Genomic DNA, 22,636 nt, shown 5'->3' with positions numbered 1-22,636 from the left:
TGTTCTCAGCAACCTATTGAGTTAACTCTACTAGTTACTCTCAAACCAGCTTGTAACCAGTTGGATGATCCAAGAAATAAAAGGAAAAAGAAAACTAGACTAAACATTTGTCAAGTTCCTTGCTCTTTATAAAGCATTTTAACACACATTCTCTGAAGCTATTAGTTGCACTATGCATTGTACAAATATTGCTATAAGTAAAAGGTTTAGAATTAGTTTCTTTAAAGTAACCTTCCAAATTACAAGTGGTTTTAATATTCATTTCCTTTCAAAAGAATTTGTTTTTTAAAGTCAAGGTCTCACTCTGTTGCCTAAGCTGGAGTGCAGTGGTGCTCTCACAGCTCACTGCAGACTTGAACTCCTGGGCCCAAGCAATCCTCTCACTTCAGCCTCCCCAGTAGGTGGGACTACAGGCATGTGCTTGGTATTCATTTATAATATTGTGTCCAGAATTGGTTCCTTCCGGCGGGTTCTTGGTCTTGCTGACTTCAAGAATGAAGCCGCGGACCCTCGCAGGGAGTGTTACAGTTCTTAAAGATGGTGTGTCCAGAGTTTGTTCCTTCAGATGTGACCTGAGTTTCTTCCTTCTGGTGGGTTTGTGGTCTCGCTGACTTCAGAAGTGAAGCCGCAGACCTTCTCAGTGAGTGTTACAGCTCATAAAGGCAGTGCAGACCCAAAGAGTGAGCAGCAGCAAGATTTATTGTGAAGAGCAAAAGAACAAAGCATCCACGGTGTGGAAGAGGACCAGAGCTGGTTGCTGCTGCTGGCTCAGGTGGCCAGCTTTTATTCCCTTATTTGGCCCTGACCACATCTTGCTGATTGGTCCATTTTACAGAGTGCTGATTCGTCCATTTTTACAGCGTGCTGACTGGTGCATTTACAAACCTTTAGCTAGACACAGAGCACTGATTGGTGCGTTTTTACAGAGTGCTGATTGGTGCATTTATAAACCTTTAGCTAGACACAGAGTGCTGATTGGTCCATTTCTACCGAGTGCTGATTGGTGCGTTTACAAACCTTTAGCTAGACACAGAGTGCTAATTGGTGCGTTTACAATCCTTTAGTTAGAAAAGTTCTCCAAGTCCCCACCTGACCCAGAAGCCCAGCTGGCTTCACCTCTCAATATTACATTGTTTGGTCAGATGTCCATTTATGTATATTATATTGTCTAACATTACAGTTTAAATGGACATTTAACTGAGTAACTGTAGTAAAATTGTGCTAATAGGTGTGTAAGTGCTGAGAGAGAAAGGAATATTTAATTGAGCTAGATGTATGAGTATTGTTAAGCACGGGTTCAAAAAGTAAATCTTGGAGGCCTATCTTCCTTCGTGGCTATAGACAAATGAGAAACAGGGACTCTTCCTGGAAGATGTACCCAACCATCTGTAGCCTTTCCTAGTCCTGTTGCATTGGTCCTTGAATAAATTCATATATATGTTTGAACCTGATTGAAAAAAATGGAGGTAACCATAAGTCTCAAAACCAGCAGAGAGGAGATATGTGTAAAGGGACAGAGCTATGTGATTTGTTAAAGTCAAGTTAATTAGAATGCTGAGTGCAAGTGTGGGGGTTAAGTGGGAAGGCCAGTGGTGTGTGAGGTACACAGGTAGGGTGAGTTCAGTCCATGAGAACATTTGAATGCTGGAGTCTGGAATTTGTTCAGCAGAGAGTGGGGAGCCATGGAAAACTTAAGTGGATATTTTTAAAATGTGTCAAAATTTACCGGAGTTTTGACACAGAGAGGAAACTTCGCCTGATCTTTGTATCTCCTTTCACCTGTACATCTCCAGTACCCAGAGTTCCAGACACATAATAGGAGCTCACTGTATGAATTCAAGTGAAGAGAAGGTGCCCTGCTGGCAGTGCAGCCAGGACAGGGCTTGTGGGTTTAGGTTGGGCAGTGAGGAAGTCGAATGAATGAACTTAAGGGGACTTCTTTGGAGAAATCACACAAGATTTAAAAGCTATCTAGGATTGTTTTAAAATCTTTGGGAGGCAATTTGACAATATACACCAAGGCATTTATAAATATTCCTATCATTTGATCCAGTAATTCTATTTGTTGGACTCTATGCTAAGATAATAATCCTAAAGGAGGAAGTTTTACGCATAAAGAAGTTTTGCTTCATTATGCTATATGCTTCAAAAGCAATATTACAGTATTGCTTTTAACAGAGAAAAAATGGAAACAGTCTAACAATTGGGAAACAAGTTATTGTGTACTTTCTATCTGTGGGGGTATTTAATATGTTGTCATTAAAATTATTATAAAGACAACGTAATACTACAGATAAATCCTTAAGTTTAAAAACGTGCAAAATTGAACACAGAGTATTTTAAGTCATGGGAGTGTGAGAAGTAAAGGAGAAATCCAAGTGTTTGCCCGGGAGTGGTGAAACACTTTTTCTTTCTTTTTATCTTTATCCTTCTGTGTATTTTCCAAATTTTACATAATTACCTCATTTACTCAAATACTTATTAAGCATCCACTATGTGCCAGTCGCTGCTCTAGGAACTGCGGGTAATAGTGAATAAAACACAACTCCTGTCCTCCAGCCATAACATTTACAAGATAAATCAACTAAATGTCATATGAGACGATTAGTGCTCGGGGAAAAATAAGGCAAGGAAAGAGTAAAACGGATACTGCATCTACTTTTTGAAATGGAGCGGTAAGGTACTCCTCCAGGCAGAAGGACAGCAGGCTGAATTCGGAATTGCCCCAGCGGTACCAGAATGAAAGGGCTTGGGACCCGCTAGCCTGCCGGCAACGCTGCAGCGGAGGCGGGGCGTGCGGCTTTAGGTTGGGCGCGCGACAAGGTGAAGCGGATCACGTGATTCGAGGGGCGGGAGGAAGAGAGCAGAGTTTGGCTGGGCACCTTCCCTACAAAAAAGCGGGCGGAGCCGAAAACCAAACAAACGACTTCTGAGAGATTGGGGGCGGGGCTGACGGCGGCAGGCTTAGCTTCCAGAGCCAAGGCCTTCCGCTGCGTTGGTTTTTCGGTTGTTGATCGCGGTGGGCGGGCGGTCTGCGGTCGGGCTGAGACGCGCGGAGCAATGGCGACCTTTGTGAGCGAGCTGGAGGCGGCCAAGAAGAACTTGAGCGAGGCCCTGGGGGACAACGTGAAACAGTAAGAGCTGCCCCAGCGCAGCGTCCAGGCCAACACGCGGGTGCTCTCCTGGCCTCGTGTTGCCAGCCCGCCCCGGAGACGCCCGCACCGCCCGGGGGCCTGTGCAGCCTTGAGTCCGCCGCGGTGGGGCTTCGGGATTTCTCCGGCCGGGGCGGGGCGGCCACCTGAACTCACCGCCCTGGAGAGACCGGGCCTCCTGGGCGCCCGGGAGACCCCGGCGGGCGCCTTTGCTCGGGACTCTTTGCCCTGGGTGGGGCGGGAGAAGCGCGCTTCGCACTCAAGGGCCTGCTGAGCAGGTGCGGGCCCCAGCGCGGGCCTGCGGGATGCGGGAGGCTGACTTGGGCGGAGTGAACCGGGCCCTACGCGCCCAGTCTGAGGGCATCGCTCAGGGCGGCTCATCCCAGGAGGGCTTCCTGGAGGTGAAGGCCTGTTGAGCTCGTGTGATCTGCTAGGGATTATCGGTAAGCTCTTTTGACAGCAATTTCGTAAGACGGACGGACCCTCTGGTGAAATCATAGTCATTGAACACTACAATTATAGTGATGATAGCAGTAGCGGGCATTTAAACATTTTAAGCTCACTAAATATATTATCTAATCCTTACAACAGATGTGAGGTAGGTACACTTGTTATTCCCATTTGACAGATGAGAAGACTGAGACACCTAGTGCAGATAAGTAACTTCAAAAGTCACTGTCAGGGTTGGGACCCACGCTTTTGATTCCCGACTGATTCCTTAGAGGAGCCGTAAAGGATCCCAGAGACGCCCAGCCAGACCTTCATCCAGGTTATGGCAGGGGACCTAGTGCATAGTCGGGTTCGATTCAGAATGGCCAAGGGTAAAATCAGTATCTAGCCAAGGCCAAAGCCAAACAGCGTAAAAGGAACCACTGGGATACAAGGAAGAGTTTGGAAATTTTCAAAACGTTGTTATTACAAGTTTATTTTTCAAAAATACAGGAAGCAAATGTAAACGTTTAAAATAATAGTGCCTGTGTTTTTGCTGCTAGATGGCTTCTGTGGTATTCTACACATTTGCATGACTCAATGGATGCATACTTTTAAATGATGTTGGTGGAGGAGCAATTTGGGAATACTTAATTTTTCTCCAATACTTTCTTTTCATCCTTCTCTGTTCTTTGTTATTACTGGATTGAAATTACTTACCTTGGAAGTCATACATGAATTTCGGAGTTTTTCCTTCATGTGAAATTTTGGGGTGGTGGAGTTGACAGTCTGCTTTTCATCCTAATAAGATAATAATGGAAACTATAAAAAGACTAGAATTAAAATCTAAACTGTTATTTTAGCATAATTAATTTTTGGTGAACATTTATTTACTCCCAGAGACATGTTCCAGTTTTTTTTGTTTTTTGGATTGGGGTCTTGCTCTGTGGCAGAGGCCGAAGTACAGTGGTCTGATCACACAGTTCACAGCAACGTTGATCTCCTGAGCTCAAGAGATCCTCCCGTGCGGTGAGCCTATAACTGGGACTATAGGCACGCCCCACCAATCCTGGCTGAAGTTTTTTTTTCAGAGGCAGAGTCTTGTGTTGCCCAGACTGATCTCAAATCCTGGCCTCAAGCAATCCTTCCGCGTTGGCCTCCTAAAGTTCTGGGATTACAGGCATGAGCCACCACACCCGACTATAATGTTCCCCAAAGTTATCTTTTAACATGTTCACTGTGCTTATTGAATTAAATATTCTTATTTTAATAGGTAAAATTGACAGCTTTCACCCTAATTACTATAGCTTTTTACTTTTGTAATACCGACTGATAAAATTTGCCTTTTTTTTTTGAGATGGAGTCTTGTTCTGTTGTCCTGGCTGGAGTGCAGTGGCATGATCTCCGCTCACTGCAACCTCCACCTCCTGGGTTCAAGCAATTCTCTGCCTCAGCCTCCTGAGTAGCTAGGATTACAGGCACCCGCCACCATGCCCTGCTAATTTTTGTATTTTTAGTAGAGACAGGGTGTCACCATCTTAGCCAGGCTGGTCTTGAACTCCTGACCTCGTGATCCTGACACCGTGGCTCCCAAAGTGCTGGGATTACCATCGTGAGCCACGGCGCCCAGCCAAAATTTACATTTTTAAGCACATAAGAGGCATTTCACTCTATTCCATCTAGAATGCTTACAAATATTTGAAAGTGAACGTTTACATACCAAAATAAATCTGAAGGACCTGATTTGTGTATGATTGCCTTTAACCCTGATTAGATGCAGTGGTGACCTCTGTCATCCGATACTCATCAGTTACAGGTTCAGGGCTGCCAAAAGTGTTTTTGAAGTTAGCATTCTTATTTAGGTTTTAAAGGCCAAAACCGACTATGTGATGTTGGTCAAATACTGATGCTGAAGCTAAATTTGGTGCATCTGGAGCATGAATCCCCACTAAAATGCAATCAAAAGAAGTTTTTATGCCTGAAACAGTTAATGGTACGGTATAGTTCTAAATTTGTTTTTCCGTTCTCTCATTGTTCTTTTCCATTCTCCTTAAAAAGTGCCTCTTGGTTAAATAGTAACACTGCTGTACTGTACAAGTCATTTCTTATATTTCCTCCATGAGCAGTTTGCTTTGGTTTGCACAGCCTATTTAAGTGTGGTCCTTGGCAGTAGGCAAAACATACAAAGTTATGCACAGAGGCTGGATATGAGTTATTTGCTATTTATCCAGTGGTCTGAACATCCTTCATGTCTGACTGGTTGAGTTGTGTGCCCAAGCTGCTTCCAGGAAGACATGGGCTTTGCTAGACAACTCACTTTGTATGGTAGCCAGTAGAATGCCATGTTCAAATAGTTGCCTCGTTTCTGTTATAGATTTGATCATATGTGATTTCTTTATGTATTTATTTATTTATTTTGAGACAGAGTCTCACTTTGTTGCCCAGGCTGTAGTGCAGTGGTGAAATCTCGGCTCACTGCAACCTCCACCTTTTGGGCTCAAGTGATCGTCCTGCATCAGCCTCCTGAGTAGCTGGGATTACAGGTGCCCACCACCATGTCTGGCTAATTTTTGTATTTTTAGTAGAGACAGGGTTTTGCCATGTTGTCCAGGCTGGTCTTGAACTCCTGACCTCACGTGATCCACCCGCCTTGGCCTCCCAAAGTGCTGGGATTACAGGCGTGAGTCACTGCGTCTGGCCATGATCATATGTTATTTAATATTCTTTAGGTATATCCAGTGCTTCGTAGTCTGACCTACTTACACTTCTACCCATTGTCCTCACCTTCACAGGGATTGATTAACTTTGTTTTTGGTATTTGTCCTTAATCCATTTGTGTTGCTATAAAGGAATAGTTGAGGCTGGGTAATTTATAAAGAAGTTAATTTGGCTCACAGGTCTTCAGACTGTACCAAAAGCATGGCACCAGCATCTTCTGGTTAGGGCCTCAGGCACTTCACTCATGATGGAAGATGAAGGGGAACCTGCATGTGCAGATCACTTTTTTTTTTTGGAGACAGTTTCGCTCTTGTTGCCCAGGATGGAGTGCAGTGGCACAATCTGGGCTCACTGAAACCTCTGCCTCCTGGGTTCAAACGATTATCCTGTGTCAGTCTCCCAAGTAGCTGAGATTACAGGCACATTCTACCACACCTGGCTAATTTTTGTATTTTTAGTAGAGATGGGGTTTCATTATATTGGTCAGGCTGATCTTGAACTCCTGACCTCAGGTGATCCACCTGCCTTGGCCTCCCAAAGTGCTGGGATTATAGGCGTGAGTCACCGCGCCAGGCCTGCAGGTCAGTTTGTGAGAGGAAGCAAGAGATGGGGAAGGTGCCAGGCTCTTTTTTAACAAACAGCGCTTGGAGAATCTCTTGCAGGAACTCACAGAGTGAGCAAACTCTCACTCATCACCACCAGGAAAGATCACACCAAGCCGCTGGTGAGGAATCCTCTGCCATAACCCAGACACCTCCCATTAGGTTCCACCTCCACCATGGAGGATTAAATGTCATCATGAGGTTTGGTCAAATGTCCAAACTACAGCAGTATTGTTGAGGGAAACAGTCATTTGTCTGTGGCTATACAGTGAGTTAACACAGGGACCAGGATTGGAGAGCAGGTCTTTTAACTTTTGGTAGCTAGTTCTAGCTCTTTGGGCGAAAACGTTTGCCACTGGAGAAAATAGTTTGCATTATTTTGACAGAGCTCCCTGGTAGAGCCTTGTTTTAGTTCTGGAACAAGTTCGCTCATTCCAAATATATATTTGCTTCTAATGAAATACTGACATAGGACTTTTAAATAATAGAGTTTTTCTCTAGGTTACTATTTTTGTTGTTGTTGTTGAATAGGATGGGATAGGAAAAGACCTTGTTTTTCTGTGGAACTTTATTTTATTTATTTCATTATTATTCCTGTCCTTTAAAAAATGTATAAAAGTGTCCACTGTGGGAAAGTTGCTGTTGATCTATTGACTAATGAATGTGCAGCTATCAAGTGGAAAGGGTACCAGGCTCTAGAGCGGCACATGTTTTGTTGTTGAGTGAAATGGGCCTGAAAGATGGCAGTGTCATGGGTTTTGGGCCACTTAAGACCCCATAAAAGTGATGGGTTTTCTCCTGAAAAACAACACAACAACAAACATGAACCCAAAGCTTTGCATGCAACTACATAGAGATACTAAGATGACTTGAAGCTAATCCACACACAGGGGGAGTCCTGCCATGGGCATAATATGGCAGTGAAAATATTAAATCATCCCATTTAGGAATCTGTTTTTTTTTTTTTTTTTTCCTGTTAGGAACTCAAGTACTGAGTAATTTTTCATCCCATTCCATAAACAAGAAGCAGCTTCCTTAAGTACCAAAACAAGGGTTGTGGATGTGACGTGAAAAGTGACATATTTTACTCTAATTTCTAACACTCTTGTTAAAGTGTAAAAGGTTAAGTCATTTTTTTTCTACCAGTTACCTAGTAATTTTTATTATTAGGTGTTGATTTTCACTTTAAAAACTACCAAGTTTCTCATATCCCCAGGCATTTTCTTTGTGCTGAGATGTTTAGAAACCCATTTTTTTTTTTCCAGCCAGTTAGATTGAAAGTTGAGTTTATCTGAAGGGAAGGATGTCACCTAAAACAAATATAAATGACTATTCCCCTCTCTGTTAAACACACACACTTTGAAATGTAAATCTTAAATGCAGGATTCTGGAGAGTAGGTCTGTTAGAAGGGTGACAGTGAGAAACAAAGGTATAGCTATAGTTTTGGGCTAAGTGAATCACGAGTCCAATTCTGTGACTACCTGCCAATTCCCTTTTATTTGTTTTGAGACAAGGTCTTGCTCTGTCACCCAGGCTGGAGTGTAGTGGTGTGATCAGGGCCCGCTGCAGTCCTGACCTCCTGGGCTCAATCAGTCCCTCCACTTCAGCCTCCCAGGTAGCAGGGACTACAGGCATGCACCACCATGCACAGCTAAGTTTTGTATTTTTTGTAGAGAGGGGGTTCCGCCATGTTGCCCAGGCTAATCTCGAACTCCTACGTTCAAGTAGTCTGCCTGCCTTGACCTCCCAAAGTGCTGGGATTACAGGCATAAGCCACTGCACTGGCCAGTCCCCTTTTAAGGAGGATTTTCCTTTCTTTCTTGGTATTCTGATTCCTAGGTGTATTAGTTTGCTAGGGCTGCTGTAACAAAGTACCACAGACTGGTTCGCTTAAACAACAGAAATTATTTTCTCACAGTTCTGAAGGCTGGAAGTCTATGATCAAGATTTTGGCAGGAGGCCTCTCTCCTGTAGATGACAGCCTTCTTGTTGTGTGTTCACATGGTTATTTCTTTGTATGTGAATGTGTCTGTGTCCTAATTGCCTCTTCTTATAAGGGCACCAATCATATTGGATTAGGGCCCACCCTAATGGCCTCATTTAAATTACTATTTAAAGGCCCAGTCTCCAAATAACAGTCACTTTCTGAAGTAGTAGGGTTAAGGCTTTAACATAGGACTTTTGTAGGGGGACACAATTCAGCCCATAGAGCCAGGGAATGCAGAATTTCCTTTCCTGAGAGTTGGAGCATGTATGCTGAACTTGGGGAAGAAGCAAGATCTGTTCGTGCTGTAGTCCCAGCTACTCAGGAGGCTGAGGTGAGAGGGTAGCTTAAAACCAGAAGTTCAGAGCCCTCATTGTTCCCCTGCACTCCAGCCTGAGTGACAGAATAAAACCCTGTCTCTAAAAAAAAAAAACACCAATTGAAAAAAAACTAGAAGCAGCCAAATCTGTGGTTCTTAAAATTGTTTCTGCCTCTACAGATACTGGGCTAACCTAAAGCTGTGGTTCAAGCAGAAAATCAGCAAAGAGGAGTTTGACCTTGAAGCTCATAGACTGCTCACACAGGATAATGGTAAAATAATTATCCGCGGAGTTACTTTACTATTCCATAGTTCTCCTAGATTTGCAGTAAAGTCTTTTCCCTTTTTAAAAAGTAAAATTTGGGTTTTGTGGTGTATAAGGTTATCTGAATAATGTGGATATTTAAAATTAAGTATAAAGCATGGCAGAATAGGGGATATCCAAAATCCTGACAAGCTAGACCAAAGTTGTGGTTTCCTTATGTTGAAAATGTTTTGAATTTGATTGTCACTGTCTTCCCTTTTTCAGTCCATTCTCACAATGATTTCCTCCTGGCCATTCTCACGCGTTGTCAGATTTTGGTTTCTACACCAGGTAAGGGAGTGGAAATACTTCCAGTGTGTCAGCAAAGCACTAGACTTTAGCTTTCTCTAATAGACACAGCTAGTGTTTATAAAGCAGATGTTTTTGAACTGCTCAGAAGAAAAATTTTATTAGGTAGATACAAATTCTTTTATAGAATCTTTTTCTTTTTTAAAAGCAAAAACTCTTTATTTTTGAGAAAAAGGTTTGATTTCTCATTTTTGATTCTTGGCATACATTTTAATTCTTTCCAGTGGAACCCAAACCTCCAGAACCCCTTTCAGTGTCATCCAAAGCTTGAACTTCTATTTCTGGAGAAAAAATCTGTTCACAAATGAGCTATACAATGTGATCACCATTTTTGACACCAAACTTTTCTTTGCCAAAATTGAATAGTACAACACCAACATTTCCTCTATAATCTTCATCTTATGATGCCAGCTCCTACATCAATCAAGTGTTTTTCAGCCAAGCCAGATATGGGGCTTCTCTTTTCTAACACCCAGAAGGAAGGGCTATCTGAATGTTCATTGTCACAAGCGCTTTCTCCCTAGGTGGTATTGTGTAATCCTTGGCATGTCCAAGTCCTAGCCCCCGTGGACCTCTGGGTCCGGGCATGTTGTGCTGGGAGAGCTGGGCAAGGCTGCTCTGTGTGCCACCCTCCCCCACAGGCCAGTTTGCTCAATGGGGGAAATGGTGGTGTCCTTCAGAAAAGGGCATGGGAGAGCCAGAAGGCAAGCGAGGAGATAGCCCTGGAACAAGAGGGCTCGGGGTGAGCACCGCAGCAGGGACTGCCCAAATATGCAGAGCCTTTGTAAAGCAGGCCATGGCCCTGTACTATATTATATTGCCTTTTGATATTGACTCCCCACTCAGCTACATTTTAGATTACGTAAGTAAATGAGAAGTGAGGAAGAGGATGGGAAGTCTGGATGAAGAAGGTAAGGGGGATGAAGAGAGGGCAGTTGGTGTTAGGTGTCCTGTACCTAAGGGATACCTAACTTGAAAGGTGTCCGTAGCTTTTGGGAGGTGGAGGAACCCAGCATGTGTTGGGAACCTGGACTTCCACTATGTTCTTAAGCAAGATAGCACCTGAAAGGTCAAGCTTCAGCTCCTGTGTTTGGCAGATTATTGGCAGAGAACAAGAGGCAGGGGATAGTAGCATGTTGAGGGGGTAGGTGGAAACAAAACCTGTCACTTTAACCTGAAGAGAACATTAAGCTATAAGTCACCTCTTTCAACCATCTTAGTTTAATCAGTCAGAAACAAGTAATTAAATACATTGAAAACTTTCCTCATGGTAAAAGTCATCCTGGACTTTTTTTAAAAAATTAGGCCAAATGATTTATTCAGTAGTTTTTTTGTTTCTAAATTGCAGTTCGTAAGACTACAAAAGTTACCTTTAGAATTGTGCTTACCAACTCCTGTCGTAGATTAAACGGAAATTTTTTAAGGTCTTAGGGTGATTCTGATGATCGTATACCGAAAGCTTATGTTTTACCTATAAATGCCTGGTATTTTTTATCCTCTGTCTCTGTTTACTTCTACTGTATGATAAAGAACTCACAGCCAGGGCATGGTGGCTCATGCCTATATTCTCAGCACTTTGGGAGGCCAAGGTGGGCGGATCACTTGAGGTCAGGAGTTGGAGACCAGCCTAGCCAAGATGGTGAAATCCCCTACTCTGCTAATAATACAAAAAAGAAAATTAGCCGGGTGTGGTGGTGAACACTTGTAGTCCCAGCTGTTCAGGAGGCTGAGGCATGAGAATCGCTTGAACCTGGGAGGCAGAGGTTACAGCGAGCAAAGATTGTGCCACGGCACTTCAGCCTGGGTGACAGAGTGAAACTCTGTTTAAAAAAAAAAAAGAGAGAGACTCCGTCTCAAAAAAAAAAGAATTCATGTAAGATCTCCTAACGCCACATTCCTTGACCTTCAAAGAAGTCGTTAATGTGTAGTAAACTGTGAGCACTTGCTTGTGGAGTTGTATTAGAAAGCAGTGACTGCTTCCCTCCCCTTACCACACTCATCACCGCACATTCTTACACCGTGTCAGATTTTTGATGTGCTAGTTAATTTATATACAAGTAGACTTTAGCCATTCCTCTTTTGTGTCCAAAGTTAAATCATAATCTTCTTGGTTGTATAAAATTTAGTTTGATCAGAAAAGCCAATATTGTGAGGATTACATCTTACTTTTTAGGGAAGCATATTGTAAATTGCCACATATGCAAAAGATAAATGGAGTGATCAGAAATAAAAACCCTGGTTGATAAGAGTCAAGAGACTTAGGTTCAATTGTAGGTTTTGCCACTAGCTTACATAATACAGTTACTTGGGTGTTCTTAACTTTCACATTTATAAAATAAGTACAGCAATATCTACCCTGTAGGATTATGAACTTGTAAAAAAGTGATTTAAAAAAAAAAAAATGCCAGCCAGGCTCGGTGGCTCGAGCCTGTAATCCCAACACTTTGGGAGGCCAAGGTGGGTGTATCACCTGAGGTCAGGAGTTCAAGACCAGCCTGGCCAACATGGTAGAACCACTTCTCTACTAAAAGTACAAAAATTAGCTGGGCGTGGTGGCGGGCACCTATAATCCCAGGTACTAGGGAGACTGAGGCAGGAGATTTGCTTGAACCCGGGAGGCGGAGGTTGCAGTGAGCCAAGGTTGTGCCACTACACTCCAGCCTGGGCGACAGACTTAATACTCTGTCTCAAAAAAGAAAGTAAATTAAATTAAAAGAATAAATAAAAATTGCCAAACAAGTGTTGAAGTGGTATTCGTAAGTATAGGTGGCTGATTTTAATTAGATAAAAACCTTTGATATTCTGAATGCTTGTTAATAGTCATTTTAAAACAAATGAAGAAGCATTTGGATTTTGAGAATGTATTCTTCCATTGAACACCCCAAATTTCTCAAAATGAAATTAATATTTGTTAGCAACAAAGAGAAGATTTCTATTAAAAGTAAAATATAGTTCTTTGTACCTCACAGTTTTGGATGGGTTGTTTTCTAGTTTTCTAAACTTGTCAGGAGAGATGATATTAATAATAATATTTGTTGAGTGCAGCATACTAGACACTTATATGCATTGTCTTTAATCCTCACAACAATTCTGCAGGGTAGGTGTTAGCCTATTTTTATAGATAAAGACACAAACTTCAGAGAAGAGAAAACAAAACAAAAGAAAATAAAAACTTGCCTTAGGCCTGGATGTGTTGGATCAAAACTGAAATCTAAGTGCTACTAAAAAGCCTTCCCTTTTGTCATGGTTAGGCCTTACCATACTTTGCTTGGCCATACAGCAGCAGCTGGTAAGCTCTGAGTTTGCAGGCCTGCTCCTTTGCATCATCATCTGCATGTTCAGCCTACTTTCCTATCATCACTTAGCATCCAGTTTCATTTATCAGGAAGCGATTTCTTGGGAAAATCATCTAAGATTGACTGACCTTATCAAGTGAGATCTGTGCATGCCAAAGATAAGAGGAACCTGACTTCCCAAACAGTTCTTTTTAAGCTGAGGAATCTGGAATATTTTTTTTGAAAGCTTTAAAAACGTTTCTTTCCATAAATATCAAAATTGCAGGAACATTTTACTATGATTATGGGTGATTTTTTTCTTTCTTAAACTTTTTTTTGTTTTAAGTGTACTATAGTGAGGTTGTATTTTTTTTTTTAACATTAAACAATATATGTTCATGGTTTAAAAAAATCAATAGCACAGAAGGTTTTATGATAAAAGCTTTTTCCCACCCCAGACCTATTCCCAAAGGCAACTACTTTTTGTTTTTTTGTTCTTCTGGTGGGACCTCTATAGCCCTCATAGTTGCTTAAATCTGTTTCTGGATTTACTGATTTTAACATCTCTGTCTTATTGCTCTGTGTTTGAGATCTCCTCAACTCTTTTGGCCTTTCTGTTGAATGCATTCGTTAATTCAGCAATTTTAATAGCATCTTGTTTCATGGATAAACATGTTCTCAAAGTTTTCTGCAGATACCAGTTGGAAATGTTATCGGAATTCTTTTGCATTTCCTGTCTAGGACCTCTATTGTTTTGTTTTTGTTTTTGTTTTTTTTTAGCTTGCTCTTTCTTGTCATGTGAAAGAATATTGTCAAATATCTGGTGATTCATTGTTGTCCTTTTCATGTTTAAGAATGAAGCATAAAACTGCCTAGAGACTTTGCTTTAGAGTGAGCTGACAGGAAGCCTACTGTTAAACTGGGGTCTCCCAAATTCCTGTATGCAGAGAGCTTTGCTGTAGGGTACCAACATCCATACCAACTACCTTAGGAAATCCCAGAAATTGTGTTCAGTTTAACTAGAGAAGAGTCCTTATTCCCTCCCTACCTTCCTTCTAACCCCCTGCCCCAGCTATTACAAATACCCTGCTCTGTGTCATTCTGTGCATGGGAATGAGCCTTCATGGGCCTGTGACCTGCAGTTGCACAGAAGGGCCCTGCACTTGGGTTTGTACCATCATTATCTTGAAATCCTTAATTTTTGAACACAAGGCCCAGCACTTTGATTTTGTACTGAACCCACTTTTGAGGGTGAGTGAATGGGTTTGTGTGGATGATTTAAGGATATAGACATTCCATTATTTTGTTTTTAGCCTTACAGATCCCTCCTCGTTTCCACTCACTCACATTCTCCCAATCCAGGTTGTGGGTTTCTACCAGGCAGGTTGACGTGCTTCTGCCTCACTTGCCACCTTCCTTGCCTAGCCTAGGTTACAGCTTCCATGGGTCTGCTTTGTGAGTCTGCACCCTTTTAGTCCATCCTAGAAATTTGTTGACATCTCATCATGTCTGCCACTCATTTTCCTTTTTAATCTCTGTTGTGCAAGTGTGCCGTTTACCTTCCTTACTTTCATATTTTGTAGCGTCTTGGTAGAGGAGATAAATACATGTGCGAGTTCATCATCTTAGACCAGAATTTGCTGGTGTAGTCTATAATAATACTACTGCTAATAAACATCAATAAACAGTAATTAAAAATACAAAAAAATTTGTCTTCCTAAAAAAATTTTAGTTGCAGCTAGGAAAAAAAATGTGATTTGAGAGGATTGATGATTTTATTTAGAGAAGTAGAAAGAGAAGATTTTGATTTAAGCATTCATTATTTATTTGCATTTCATGAGCATTCCATGCTTTTTACCCCAAATGAAAACAAACTTAGCAGTTATCAGTTGTCCTTATTTTTACTTATGGTTATATATTTCTGTCTCCTAGATGGTGCTGGATCTTTGCCCTGGCCAGGGGGTTCCGCAGCAAAACCTGGAAAACCCAAGGGAAAGAAAAAGCTTTCTTCTGTTCGTCAGAAATTTGATGTAGGTTGTTCTTTAATAGATCTTGATAATGACTGATTGAAGTACTGGCATGTTGGGACTAGCTTTAGTTTTTAAATGAATATTAAAATACTGGTAGCAGAGTTGAAAAAAGGGAGTATGATTTGGGAAGAAAAGGGTTTCAAGGATTGTGAGTTCTAGGTGTCTGAATTTTTATAGTTCTTGTTTGTTGCTTAAATATTAATGTTATCATTAGTACCTAATGATTTTTCAGTTATTCAAAACAATGCCTTTGTCTCTCCTCTTAAATATTTTTCTTGAATGAATAATGTTTCTTGGATGAAGACATCTGTCCCAAGGGCTCAGGCAGCCTGCAGGTCTTTGGTGGGATCTTGGTGATCCTCAGCTGGGCCCTGAGCCTTTTGGGGACTAGTAGAGATGTCATAAAGGCATTTGGCTATAAAATTTGGAAGCATTTTAAAACAAGTTGCTTTTTTCAGTGTATATTTAGGGAAAAGAAACTTCCCCAAAGTAACCCTTCTATAGGTTTATGGGGTATTGATAGCTTTATTGATGAACATCAATAAACAATTACTTATTTTCACCTTGACTCTATGCTTTATATCAGTAAGAATCTAGAGGGCATTGGGAGCTCTAGAGAGACATGTCTGATTTAAAAAGGCATGTTCAATATAAAGTAGTTTTGTGCTTGGAAAATGGAAAAATAACCATGTTGTTTTCATAATATCAATTTCAAACAGGGACAAAACATCTTCACTGCAAAATCTTTTATGTTGGTCTTAAGCAAAAGCTACCGGGGCATATCTCCCAGTGGTAATGGAGAATATGAATGGGCTGTCAGAATCTCCCAGGGGAAGGCTGAGATTTTTATGAATGAAAAAGACTGACATAAATAGTCATGACTGTGTCTTAGGTTCTGTGTTGAGAATTCTAAGTAGAAAATAACAGCAGTTAAATAGTTACACTACATAGCATTATCTTGGAATATTTGTTACTAGATCTGCCATATTGGTTAGCTAGGCTTTTTAAGATTTAATTGAATCATTCATTATATGTTTGTACTTTTAGAACCTACTTATGGTTAGGTTTAAAATGTTCTGACTTGTTTGAATATAGTTCTATACTACTCCTTCTCCCTCACTTATTTTTAACACAGTGCCATACATTCTGTGATCACCAAGGTATTAATTGAATAGAATAAACTACTATGCAAACTACCATTATTCCCCTTAATCCATGTCTTCATTATTACCTTGGATTGGATGTGAATCTGTGATTATTTTTGCATGAATTAACTTTTTTTTCCCTTAACCCCTGTGGTATAGTTTTGGTGGCATTAATTTGTAGGATCTCAACTTCAATACAGGAGTTAACTTTTGTGTCTTGTTTGCCACTGTGATGAGTAATTTTTTAAAGTTTTTCTTACTCATAGCATAGATTCCAGCCTCAAAATCCTCTCTCAGGAGCTCAGCAATTTGTGGCAAAGGATCCCCAAGATGATGACGACTTGAAACTTTGTTCCCACACAATGATGCTTCCCACTCGAGGCCAGCTTGAAGGGAGAATGATCGTGACTGCTTATGAGCATGGGCTGGACAATGTCACCGAGGAGGCAGTTTCAGCTGTTGTCTATGCTGTGGAGGTTGGTTTGTGTTGGCAGAAATAATCTTACAGGTTGAATGTGATAGGCTTGTGTGTTGTTTAAAGTTGGTATTGCAAGAAAGGAATCCAAATGTCACTGTGATTTCACAGAATTGTCATTGTTGAAGTTTTCTGTTTTTTTTTTTTTTGAGACAGCGTCACTGTCTCCAGGCTGGAGTGCAGTGGCACGATCATGACTCACTGCAATCTGGAAATCCTGGGCTCAAGCAATCCTCCTGCCTCAGCCTCTCAAGAGCTGGGACTACAGACTTGCGCCACCATACTCAGCTAATTTTTTAAACAAATTTTTGTAGGGATGGGGGTCTCTCTATGTCGTCTAGCTGGTCTCGAATTCGTGGGCTCAAGTGGTCTTCCCGCCTTGGCCTCCCAAAGTGCTAGGATTTACACGTGTGAGCCATACCACCTGGCTGAAAGTTGTTTTCTTTTAAGAGGAGAAACTCATTACAATCCAAATAATTGTCTTCAGTTAATAGACTAAGCTTTTCAGAAAGGTTATTTATGGCATAACTCTTCTGGTTGATCTGATGTTTTGTCAACAGGGGAACAGTTTTTAAGGAAAGAAATGAAATTGAGAATCCTAAAGATTATAGTCACTTGTTTTTGCTGTGGTACAGCACCTAAGAGTATTAGTCTTGGCATCTGAACAGCAGGATTCTTATCTCTGCACATGATTTCATTCGTCTATTCATTTTATTCATTTAGTTGCTTGACAAAAACTAATTTGACGTTGAGGTCTATAGTGCATGGGTACGGTCAGGTGACATTGGATTTTCAATTCTCTGAGCCCTGTTTTCTTCAACTGTACCTCAAAAATAATAACAATTGTCTCATGAAGTTATAAACTAAGTTATAAACATTAATATATAAGTTGGTGTGCAAACCAACTTAAATAGTACAATAATGTCTTGATATAAGTGGATTTTCCTTGGTATAATTGAGGCACCCTGCCTGATCCTGGCTCCCCTACAATGGTACCCTATAATGGTAGCCTGGGACGAGTTCTGTCACTATTTTCACAGGCTTCCTGAACCTTTTCTTATGTACTTGGCTCTCCTGAAAGTGAAGAGAAATCAAGTACCTAATTTATTTTGTGCTTATTTCCTATATATTTGTTGTTTATGTGGCTTTTGAGAGAGCCAAGGTTCTTTTCACGCAAGGATTTTGGTTCCAGTAATATCAGATCTTAAAACTTTTTGTCCTATTTTAAACAAAGTTTCAGCATAGTTTGTCTCTTTTTAAAAAGTCATTTTGGCTCATGCCTGTAATCCCAGCACCTTGGGAGGCTGAGGTGGGTGGATCACCCAAGGTCAGGAGTTCGAGACCAGCCTGGCCAACATGGTGAAACCTCGCCTCTACTAAAAATACAAAAATTAGCTGGACCTGGTGGCGGGCATCTGTTATCCCAACTACTCAGGAGGCTGAAGCAGGAGAATCGCTTGAACCTGGGAGGCGGAGGTTGCAGTGAGCCGAGGTTGTGCTACTGCACTCCAGCCTGGGCAATAAAGCAAGACTCCATCTCAAAAAGTCATTTTTGTGTACTTCTTTTAAAGCCATCTAAAAATCATTTTTGAGAGAGAAGAGCCAATTTAGAGATGTAAAGACTTTTTAAATTTCATGTATAGCAAGCCCATCTTAAAGAGAACTATTAATGACAATAAGCATGTCCTCCTCTTTCCCATACCCTCCTCCTCCTTTGCTGTGGCTCTGTGGCTCTACATGCGAACATTCATTTGGTTCTAGCATATACTAACCTATTCTGCATCTCCGTCTAAATGCCAATAAATGTTTTTTGGTCAATGGAAGTTTTATGATTTGCTTTTAAAGAGGCTATCATGCTATTTTTCTTATTTTTACAGAATCACCTGAAAGATATACTGACGTCAGTTGTGTCAAGAAGGAAAGCTTATCGGTTACGAGATGGCCATTTTAAATATGCCTTTGGCAGTAATGTGACCCCGCAGCCATACCTGAAGAATAGTGTAGTAGCTTACAACAACTTAATAGAAAGGTAAATGAAGTTTCTTGTGATTTTCTTCCATCTTTTGCTAGTTGTTTATACTCCTCTTATGTGTAATTAATTGTTAAATAATTGTGTTTTCATTGGTTTAAAGTACCTTTAATAGGAGTACAATTTTATTTTTTAAAGTCTGATACTTGCTTGAGATCTAGTGAATTATTTTGGTACTCCTTTTATGAGAAGTGAAGTTGCAGAGTTTGGCTGCTGCATGTGGGTTTAATGTGCTTGTCCCTCCCACCCCAACTTTCTTAGGGGGAGTGGAGTAGTGCATAGGCAGTGCATCCTGAGGGTTCCTGAGGGGCATCACCTGTCCAGCGGGGAAGTGAGCCTGCTTTCAGTTAGAGGCAGGGCCTGTGATTGTTGGGTCACAACTGGGTGTCTTGGTGGTGGGAGGAGGAGGAGTGGTAGATGTTACTCCAGGCCCTCATCTGGCTCTTGTAGGCATAGCTCAAGATAGTGGCCTGTGCCTGGTGTCATGACATTGCTTTTGGCCTCCTGCTGTGCAGACATGGTCTCTCAGTTTACCTCTGGGATTCCTGTGTCCTCGTCCCACTGAGGGCTTCAGGATGTCTCTGTGTCCTGAGTCACCCCTTTATGAAAGAACCTAGATTACTTTCATCCTTGTGTTGTCTTTCTTATCCTTCCATTTCCCTTTGTCCTCCACTTCCCCCAAAGGGAATTTAGTCTGAATTTTAAGCCTTTGGAAAAGAAAAAAAAAACCAATAATATAATTTTCTTTATGGTTACTGAAGTGACTTGAATTTCTTGTGATTTGCTGGACTTTGCATATCTGGTTAGTTTGGGAGAAGAGAGGTACAGAGATAACTGGGACTTGCAAGTTCAGAGAAAAAAGTATGTATGACTGGGAAGGCTGGCAGGGTGATTGGTGAAGTGACAGGAAGGGAAGGCAGGAGGTGTAGGTGAAAAGCTAAGAGAGTTAGATAGAGAAAATGTTGATACCACATGTGGGAGTTTGTGCCAGTGCCCATTTCATGGCTCTGAAGACCTTTACAGGGGTCATGGGCCTATTTTAACCCATCTTAAATTGGGTTCACTGTTTAGATTGCCATATGTGGTGATTTATTGTCTGAATCCCATTCAGGCGTATCTGTTTGGAATCATTCTTCTCTAGAAAAAAACAAATCCCCAAAAGTGGCTCCTTGTCGTGGGTGATGTTGGGAGCAGCGTCTGGCCCTGGCGGGACTCCCAAGCCCTCTCTGCCCTGCTGGCTGGTCTCTGAGGGCTTTTGCCTCTCTATTGGCCACTTGTTACTCTAACAGGGCTGCTTTTGTCTGATGCTTCAGTCCCACGCTAACGTTCCACTGTGCTTTCCTCTGAGTTACTGCTTTACTCTTTTGTTTTACCTCTTGATACGTCCTCAGCATTGTGTAGGTTATCTCCTACTGGGTTATGAAGTAAAACCCATGTCTGACTTCTCAGTTTGTATCTTCCTCTATTTTGGGAAATTGGCAGGTTCTGGATTAATTTTCCCCACTCTCCATTTTTGCCTGTTGTTTCTGTGCTATGTCTTCTTTTCTTCTCATTTATTTTAGAACGAGTTGTCTCCAGTACCATTCACCTCCCTCTGTTTTTAATGTTATATTCCTGTAGTTAAGGTCTATTAGTTTTTTCAACTGGAAGCTCTTTAAGGGTAGGAAACAATTTTGGTTCAGTATCCTGAGCTAAGTAAGTATTTTACCATTGTGGAAGAAGGAGGGTAAATGTAGTTGCATTACGTTTTATTTCCAGCCTTTACACATTAAAATTACAGACTATTAATATATACAGGAGTAGACATTGAATGGATTTCTAATTCAATTAAATATATTTGTAATAAGATTCTAGCAGGCCACTCCTGTCCTTGTTGTTCAGTTGTCTTCATGCTGGGAATATTTCTGAAATTTTTATTTTCAGCCCTCCAGCTTTTACCGCTCCCTGTGCTGGTCAGAATCCAGCTTCTCACCCACCCCCTGATGATGCGGAGCAGCAGGCTGCACTCCTGCTGGCGTGCTCTGGAGACACACTGCCTGCATCTTTGCCTCCGGTGAACATGTATGACCTTTTTGAAGCTTTGCAGGTAAGTCTTGGCTCCTTGAAGTTGACCTAGATTTATGGACAGGTTAAGAGAGTCTTTAAGTCTACAAAGGTACTCACTATTTTTTTCCACTTCTTGGCTTTGTGTTTTTCAGTTTTGTCTGTTATAAAAGCCATTATTAATACTAGCCTCATTTTTCAAATCTTGAGCCCATCTTCTATCTCCCCAATAAAGAAAGAAAAGAAAAAACATCCCTCGTTCTTCTATTCCTGTTTCAGAAGCTTGTTATTTCCTTATCTTATTATTATTCAATTGGTGATTCATTTTAGTGTCTGACTGAAAGTTTATAGATGTGTGTACATTTTGTTGATCTAAACCCTTCTATATGTCAGAAAAATAAGTCTACTGAAGTATAATTGGAGACACGTTAATTTTTTAATCCCAGGTACACAGGGAAGTCATCCCTACACATACTGTCTATGCCCTTAATATTGAAAGGATCATCACGAAACTCTGGCATCCAAATCATGAAGAGCTGCAGCAAGACAAAGTTCACCGCCAGCGCTTGGCAGCCAAGGAGGGGCTTTTGCTATGCTAAATTAGGATTCGAGGGTGTGGGACCCTCACCAAATTCATTGATTACTGAAAATTGAAGTTTTTGGGGTCCACATTTCAAGGCTGAAGTGTATAGTGTATATATAACCTTTCCTATGGAAATGTGACATTGAGTACATTTTGTGTTGCTATTGTGAAGCCGTTAATATAAATCTTTGGTAATGACCCATATTTCTAAATGTGTGTATGTTCCCAGTTGTGGGAGCAGGCACTAATGAAATCCTGTGCCTGAAATGGAGATATTTAGTACCTGAGGCTTAGTGTCCTGTGGTTTGCATGTAAGATAGATGACATCCTAAAACAAAGAAGCTGTTATAACTTAATCCCCCTGATCAGCAGGATACCTGTGTGTTCAGTGACATCATACATTCTGTATCTAGTAGTCTAAAATTTCTGCCTTTCTCCTAAAGAATGTGTTCTTGCATTTTGGTTGAAATAACCTACACAGTGTTAAAAATCAGATACCTCCTTTAGTGACCAGTTTAATTTTTAATAGCCATAGGTAGCCCCTGAAAAATTTATCACTATAACTCCACAGGAAATATGACATGGAAGTGCTCTGTGTACTAAACAAAATAAAGTCCCTCTTTGCATTTAAAACCAAAGTCAAAACAAAACTCTTGTAATGCAGTTAATTAACTTTATGTCTTTCCATGACTCAAGTTTTGGTAAATAGGCCCAAAAACTTTGATTGGCAGTTCCTTTGGTTAATTATTCCTATAGAATGTATTTTAAGAAACCTATACAAATTGGATATATGCTTGGTAATTCCCCAGTTTCTAGGAGGTACCTGTTTCTACCGTTTCAAGTGATAAAGTGAAAATAATTTACATTCGACAGTGTTACTGATAACAAACCTACTTTAAGAGATATGTTGCTTGTTACTTAAGGGATAGTGTTGATAGATAAATTAGAATGTATAGATAGGTTTGTGTCAGTCTAAATAATGGCTGTATAGATATGTATATATGGTTCACATATCTGGATCTGTGTATTTGATTTTGTACTTTAAATGTGACAAATAAACCTTTTGGGAGAAAACTTTGTTGTTTATTAAGCATTATAAGGAATATTGCCTTCTACAGAAATATGAAAATTGCCTGCTTTATGAGGGCTTGGCAGAGACTTCTCAAAATAATATACTAGATGAGAAAGATTAAAAAGCAGATTCCAATTAAGGTATGCCATTTCTTTCCTTTCTTTTT

General features: G+C 40.9%; 1 protein-coding gene across 1 annotated transcript; it reads left to right on the top strand.

The window, feature by feature from the left end:
- The first annotated feature begins 2,841 nt into the window (after positions 1–2,841).
- On the top strand, positions 2,842–22,472 carry TADA1 (transcriptional adaptor 1). The gene is made up of 8 exons (XM_033196285.1): positions 2,842–3,134; positions 9,386–9,477; positions 9,735–9,800; positions 15,026–15,123; positions 16,535–16,744; positions 18,621–18,772; positions 20,696–20,858; positions 21,262–22,472. The coding sequence occupies exons 1-8, from the start codon at positions 3,061–3,063 to the stop codon at positions 21,412–21,414; spliced, it is 1,008 nt and encodes a 335-aa protein (XP_033052176.1). The 5' UTR covers positions 2,842–3,060; the 3' UTR covers positions 21,415–22,472.
- Positions 22,473–22,636: the final 164 nt, after the last annotated feature.

This window comes from Trachypithecus francoisi, unplaced genomic scaffold (genome assembly GCF_009764315.1).
Source record: "Trachypithecus francoisi isolate TF-2019V2 unplaced genomic scaffold, Tfra_2.0 Lachesis_group5, whole genome shotgun sequence".
NCBI classification, from domain to species: Eukaryota; Metazoa; Chordata; class Mammalia; order Primates; family Cercopithecidae; genus Trachypithecus; species Trachypithecus francoisi.
The sequence above is the reverse complement of the archived record's forward strand: the minus strand, read 5'-3'. Positions and strand labels throughout refer to the sequence as shown.

Bases quoted from the DNA above. Each gene is read 5' to 3' on its own strand.
- TADA1 (XM_033196285.1), top strand. From the start codon at position 3,061: ATGGCGACCTTTGTGAGCGAGCTGGAGGCGGCCAAGAAGAACTTGAGC. The intron at 3,135-9,385 runs GTAAGAGCTGCC...CTGCCTCTACAG, and splicing joins CTGGGGGACAACGTGAAACA to ATACTGGGCTAACCTAAAGC. The intron at 18,773-20,695 runs GTAAATGAAGTT...TTTTATTTTCAG, and splicing joins TACAACAACTTAATAGAAAG to CCCTCCAGCTTTTACCGCTC.